Source organism: Sardina pilchardus, chromosome 1, assembly GCF_963854185.1.
Source record: "Sardina pilchardus chromosome 1, fSarPil1.1, whole genome shotgun sequence".
Classification (NCBI taxonomy): Eukaryota; Metazoa; Chordata; class Actinopteri; order Clupeiformes; family Clupeidae; genus Sardina; species Sardina pilchardus.
This window is the reverse complement of record NC_084994.1, coordinates 36,476,915-36,484,414: the sequence shown is the minus strand read 5'-3', so window position 1 is coordinate 36,484,414 and position 7,500 is coordinate 36,476,915. Positions and strand designations below refer to the sequence as shown.

The window sequence follows — 7,500 nt, the reverse complement described above, 5'->3', positions numbered from 1 at the left end:
ATGGGAGGAGTGTTTCAAGTGAGTGTTGCTCACTTGACCTTTTGCAGTAACCTCACACAGATAACGCCAACGCAGAGACTCAAAGTTTCTTTCTTTACTTCTTTTTTGGGGGAAAAAGTACTACATGCTGTTCATCAATTCCTGGGCTCTTGTGTGTGTGTGTGCCTGTGAGAGAGAGAAAGGGTGTGTGTGTGTGTGTGTGTGTGTGTGTGTGTGTGTGTGTGTGTGTGTGTGTGAGTGTCTGTGTGTGCATTTGAGTGTGTGTGTGTGTGTATGTGTGAGAGAGAGAGAGCATTGTGTGTGTGTGTGTGTGTGTGTGTGTGTGTGTGTGTCTGTGTGTGCATTTGAGTGTGTGTGTGTGAGAGAGAGAGAGCATTGTGTGTGTGTGTGTGTGTGTGTGTGTGTGTGTGTGTGTGTGTGTGCATTTGAGTGTGTGTGCGTCAGAGAGAGAGAGAGAGAGAGAGAGCATTGTGTGTGTGTGTGTGTGCGTGTGTGCTCACACACGCCTTACTCACATGACTTCTAGGCGAGCCGTCTTGGTGTCGTTGCCGGCCTGGGAGATGACCTTGCAGGTGTAGTCCCCGATGTCCCCGGACCAGGTCTGACTCAGGTGCAGCGCCCCGTCCCGCACCGAGATACGCCCCCCGGGGGTCAGGCTCACCTGCCGCGGACCCTTCTTCCACACATACCTGGCCGGGGGGAGGGGTTAGTCGTATTTATTGTGTATTTACAATTTACATTTACATTACAGCATTCAATAGATTAGTTCTCTCTGCCATCCTCTTGTCTTGCACCATGTTGGATTTCCCATATTAAGTAAAATCTCTCTACAACACACAGACCCACGCGCAGCACGCACGCACACACACAAACTTCATTTCCCAGCATGCCTCTCACCTGACAGTCACTCTGGGGTCATAGGTCGCCCCGCAGTCCAGCACAGCTGTGGTGCCCTTGATGACACGCTGGTCCTCCGGCTCTCGTGAGATGAATGTGCGACCTGTGGTCAGTTACAGGGCATCATTATTATCAGCACTCCCATAGTAATCTTCATCATCATCATCATCATCATCATCGTCATCGTCGTCATCATCATCATCATCACCATCATCATCATCATCACCATCATCATCATCATCACCACCACCATCATCATCACCAGCATCATCACCATCATCATCATCATTATCACCATCATCTTCACCATCATACTGTAATCACCGTTATCATCAAAATTATCAGTCATAATCATGGTCATCCTCATAATCATAGCCATCATCATCACCATCATCATCGTCATCACCACTACCACCATCATCATCACCATCATCTTAATCATCATCATCACCACCATTGAGTTTTGATTCAACAAAGCCCTCCATTATCTTTGAGCAGCTAAGCCTGCCTCCAACAGTCAGGCCATAACTCACCACTACAGCCATAGCCATCGCTCACAGTCACTCCATTAACAAAGAGCAGCTGTACCTCAGCACTGTGCTGTTTGTTTTACGACAACCCGTTCAAAACCTTCACCAAATAATTTAGCAATTACCATAATAACCCCTAATCATAGTGACTGATGATCATCACAGTCAACATTCTCGTCATCACCACCATCATCGTCATCATCAATATACTCTTTGTCGTCATGACGATGGTGATGATCCTCATCTTCATCATCACCACCATCATCGTCATCAACACTATACTCTTTGTCATCATGACGATGGTGATTATCCTCATCTTCATTGTCATCTCCACCTTCATCATCGTCATCAATATACTCTTCATCGTGACAAATGGTGATGATCATCCTCGTCTTCATCGTCACCTTCGTCATCGTAATCCTCATCAGGATGGTTATTATCTCTGTGTTTCATCTCTGTCTCTGAAGACGGTTGGAATTGACACAGTGAACCTCTGGCGCGAATATTCCATTCTCTCAGAATTATAAATGACTCTCCGTCTTATTAGAGAAAAACTAATTACATTAAACACACACACACACACACACACACACACACACACACACACACACACACACACACACACACACACAGGAACACACACGCACACACACGCACACACACACACACACACACACACACACACACACACACACACATAAGGGTGCACACACACACACACACACACACACACACACACACACACACACACACACACTCACACACACACACACACACACACACACACACACACACACACACACACACACACACACACACACACACACACACACACACACACACACACACACACACACATATACGCGCACACACTCACACACACACACACAAACACACACACTCACACACACACACACACACACACACACTCACAACACACACACACACTACACACACACACACACACACACACACACACACACACACACACACACACACACACACACACACACACACACACACACACACACACACACACACACACACACACACACACACACACACACACACACACGCGCCTTGAGCTAACTAAAAGAGCAGAGAAGAGAGAGGGCCTTGAGCGAGACAAAAATGTCAAGATCAGAGTGATTTCAATAAAGAGTTCCATTCACACACTCTCCGGTCGAGCACAAAGAGAAATAATGATCATGTTCAAACCAAACACATGTTCCAGGGCCCTGGGAGGCACTCGAAAGAGAATGTTCTGGCAGGGGGTCGAGAGGTCCCGGGTGCGTGTGTCCGGCTCTGCTATTGGTCGATCGGCCGGTTGACTGAAGGCACGGCAGCCAATGAAGACGCTACGCTGGCTGAAGTTCAGTGTTCTGTGCAGTCTGAGTTTCGTTGGAAGGTGCCTGCTCGCTTGCTTGTTCCAAGACATCAAGTCCAGAGAATGCCATGAATGAACTCAACTGGTTGTGTGTGTTACCAACAAGTGGTTTGGATAAACGGAATGAATTGATCAAGTTCTATTAGGACCTGATCGCTTCACCGTCGTGAAAGCATTTTATTGACTAACCAGCCAATCAATAATCCAAACCAAAGTAATGTGCACACATCCAAAAGAAGGATGCTGGAAAAAAAGTTCCACCATAAAAAAAATAATAAGGAATATATGCACACTAGCTCCCAGTATGGGGATCTAGAGCGTGGATATTCCTTAGTATTTTTTACTAATGGTAAAATCGGCCAGAACTGAATTGCCCAGGCTGTTCCAAATAAGGCATTTGTAAATTTGCTAATACATTTTTGTCATTGCACATTTTTGTACAGTCATTATTTCAGAGATGTGGCTTTTTTAAAGTTCTAAGTGTGTTTTAAAGCTCTACACGTGTGTCACTGACTGTAGACCAGCGTTTGAATGTGATGGGCTAACTCCGAGCTGATTGGCTTGTGTGGATCGTGGATCGAGCTGATTGGCTGGTGTGCATCGAGAGAGCGCTGTGATTGGACGACTTACTCCAGACGGTGAGCGCCGAGGTGGCGTCGACCGCTCCCTCGGTGTTGGCGGCGTAGCAGGTGTAGTTTCCGGCGTCGCCGGGGACGATGGGCTCGATCTGAAGGCCGCCCGACTCCAGCAGCGTGAAGCGCGGGATCTGGACAGAGCCGCTGGCCAGGACCTGAGAGCCTACACACACACACACACACACACACACACACACCCACACACACAGACACACACACACACACACACACACACACACACACACACACACCCACACCCACACACACACACACACACACACACACACACACACACACACACACACACACACACACACCCACACACACACACACCCACACACACACACACACACACACACACACACACACAATCGATAAAATCAGAGATTCATGCATGTCCGTGACTTGTGCGTGTATGAGTAAGTGATATTTGTGTTTGTGTTTGTGTGTGTGTGTATGTGTGTGTGTGTGTGTGTGTGTGTGTGTACATACAGTATATCAGTGATTGTTATTTTGTGTGTATGTGTGTGTGTGTGTGTGTGTGTGTGTGTCTGTGTGTGTACATATATTAGTGATTGTCGTGTGTGTGTGTGTGTGTGTGTGTGTGTGTCTTCATATTTCAGTGATTGTCATGTACAGTACAGTATGTGTGTGTGTGTGTGTGTGTGTGTGTGTGTGTGTACCTTTCTTCCACACAATGGCTGGTTTGGGGGCGCCTGACGTCTGGCAGACGAAGAGCGCCGAGGTGCCGTCCGTCACTGTGATGTCAGAGGGGGTGACGGTGAAGTAGGGTGCCAGGCCTGGGGGGTTCAAAGGTCAAAGGTCAAGGGACTTGGCACAGAATTCGCCTGAACGCAATGCGCCCACGGCAAATCGAAGAGAGGAATTAGAAGAAGCTGGAAGAAGAAAAAGAGGCTGAGAGAGAGAGAGATAGATAAAGAGAGAGATGCAGAGAGAAATAGGCCTAGAGAGAGACATGCAGAGAGAGAGAGAGAAATAAAGAGAAAAAAAGAGAGAGAAATAAAGAGAAAGAGAAGGAGAAAGAGAGAGGGAGAAAAACAGATAGAGAGAGAAAGAGACAGAGAGAGAGAAAGGAGAGGAAGAGAGAGAGAGAGAAAGGAGAGGAAGAGAGGAAGAGAGAGAGAGAGTTCTGTAGGTGTGAATGAGGGGCCGCTGTCTCTCTGATTAATTACACTGTTTGATAAGACCTCTAAAGCCCCTAATCAATTAACACAAGACAGAGAGAGAGAGAGGGGGGAGAGAGAGGGGGAAGAGAAAATCAGAGAAAGAGAGAGAGAGAGACAGACACTCAAGAGGCTATCCACCAACACTGCGGCGAGGCAGAATTAAACTCCAACAACTGCTGAGTCATATCAGGGTGCGTGTGTGCGTAAGTGTGTTTGTGTGTGTGTGTGTGTGTGTGTGTGTGTGTACACTGTAGGTGTGTTTGTGTGTTTGTGTGTGTGTGTGTGCGTGTGTGTGTGTGTGTGTGTGTGTGTGTGTGTGTGCGTCCGTGTTTGCTTATTTATGGGACAAAATGCAAATGTATGAAAGTGTGAAGGAATCGTGAATCATGTGTCAGAGGCAGTATGAGAGGTGCCCCAATCTTAAAATACAGACGCCTCTTTTCCCTCTCATTTACTGAAAGTGTGTGTGTGTGTGTGTGTGTGTGTGCTTGTGTGATATTTGAACAGAGAGAAAAACTCACTGGTGACTATGAGGTGTGTGTGGGCCTCCACCTCTCCCGCGGCGTTCCGGCTGAAGCACTGGAAGATTCCGGAGTCTTCCGGCTGCACCCGCCTCACTTGCAAGCTGCTGGCGGTCAGCTTGTAGCGCGTGTTGTTGAGGGTCGCCAGGGGAACCGCATCCTTAAACCACTCTAGCTTTGGGGCAGGTACACCTGCAATGGAAGGACCAAAGGTCAAAGGTCAAAGGTCGAAAGGCCCAAAGGTCAAAATACGCAACACGCCACTTCACAGCACTGTAGCAAAAGGCCGCTTGTCGTCCGATACAAAACTACCATAAGGAGCTTTAAAACTTACTGCAATTACAGGAGAAAAGGCACAACACACTCCTAACTGCCATCAGTCGGGCTGGCAACTACATAATAAGATATACATAATTTACATCGCTTTCTACATTCATAATTGATAAAATTTACAATTCATAAGACTGCTACTCAATTAGCATAAGACTTTTAATAAAACGCCATCTACCAGGGTTACAGCGGAACTCTCAGCAGGACAATAAAAATGATCAACACCATCGACTGTTTCGAGAAGCGAATCAGTTCGCGCTGACAGACGTCGAAAGCGAGTGCAGTAAATTAGCGACGAGTAAAACACACAAGCACAAACATGAAGGAGGAATATGTTACCATAAACACGGCTTTACCGAGAGTCATTCAATTATACGAAACACCTCCACACGAGCCACGGGGGACCAATGCAGATGTCACCCGGTCGACACAAACACGGCGCGTTGACGCACAAGATTAACACGCGGAGTTAACCCCTCGACCCAACGCTAGATTAGGTTAATTTGCGCACCGATAATGAATAATAAACCATGCCTCTGTCTGTTGCACTCTCTCTCTCTCTCTCTCTCTCTCTCTCTCTCTCTCTCTCTCTCTCTCTCTCTCTCTCTCTCTCTCTCTCTCTCTCTCTCTCTCTCTCTCACACACACAGACACACACACACACACACACACACACATACACACAGAGAGCTCGCAATCTTTGGCTGGTGTGTGAGCATGCATTTCTTCAGTGCTAATGTGTTGGGGAGGCTAATCAGGTGCTGGGCGCTAATGGCTCGTAAGTGAGCTTGGTGCGTGGTACACAGGGGAGCAGGATACAGGGAAGAACTTACATATTGAAGAGAGAGAGAGAGAGAGAGAGAGAGAGAGAGAGAGAGAGAGAGAGAGAGAGAGAGAGAGAGAGAGAGAGAGAGAGAGAGAGAGAGAGAGAGAGAGAGAGAGAGAGGTGGGCGATAAAAGTTCACATAACACACATGATCCTTTAGCCAAGAGCACACTGGGGACCTAGTGTGTGTGTGTGTGTGTGTGTGTGTGTGTGTGTGTGTGTGTGTGAAGGAGAAGAAGCACACAACATGGGATGTTATGGCTATTCCTTATCTCTTTTCCATTATTATTCTTTATATTTTTAATTCTTCATGTTTTTTTCTTTTTTTTCTTTTCTTTTTTTTTTTGGGGGGGGGAGTCTCTCTCTTCCCCAGTTTCTTTCTCCCTCCTCATTGGCGGCTTCTCTTCCCACACATCCATAATGTAGGAGGTGAGATGATGAAAGAATCAGTGTATCAGCAGAGTTCGCATATGATGAAAACTCGCACAAATAAATGAACTCAAGAGATCTTCTCACAATTCATGTTCCCCACTCGTCCTCCTCTATAATAATCTGACTTTTTACAGCAGAGAACACACACACACACACACACACACACACACACACACACTCATGCACGCACATACTGCACGTCTGAACGCCCCCACATACTGTATATGCACACAGTATACAAACAAACACACACACAAACACACACACACACACACACACACAGAGACACACACACACACACACACACACACACACACACACACACACACAGACACACACGCACATACACACACGTCTCCCAATGGTCTCCCAATGGTCTTTCTCTATATCAATCTGACTTTCTACACCAGAGAACACACACACACACAAACAAACACACACACACACACACACACACACACACACACACACACACACACACACACACACACACACACACACACACACACACACACACACAAACATGCACAAACTGTAGGTACAGTATGCACGCCCACACACAGACACACATACAAACAAGCACACACACACACACACACACACACACACACACACACACACACACACACGCTCACCTCCACCTCTTTCCATACAAATGCCTTGTTATATTAATGGCTCAGTTAAGATTTGCACAGACCGCTCTGTGCTCATGCCAGAGCTGCACACTAGACGTTAATTAATGGGGCCTTCGTTTAA

At 46.9% G+C, this 7,500-nt stretch overlaps 1 protein-coding gene across 1 annotated transcript in view; it reads right to left on the bottom strand.

Moving 5' to 3' along the window:
- The window catches only part of sdk1b (sidekick cell adhesion molecule 1b), a 189,157-nt gene that overhangs the window by 10,739 nt on the left and 170,918 nt on the right, over positions 1–7,500 (bottom strand). The window contains exons 10-14 of the mRNA XM_062534401.1: positions 5,158–5,349; positions 4,133–4,249; positions 3,445–3,612; positions 898–1,000; positions 516–689 (exon numbers count right to left, since the gene is read on the bottom strand). Coding sequence (XP_062390385.1) covers positions 516–689; positions 898–1,000; positions 3,445–3,612; positions 4,133–4,249; positions 5,158–5,349 — 754 coding nt within the window. The remainder of the gene's footprint in view (positions 1–515; positions 690–897; positions 1,001–3,444; positions 3,613–4,132; positions 4,250–5,157; positions 5,350–7,500) is intronic.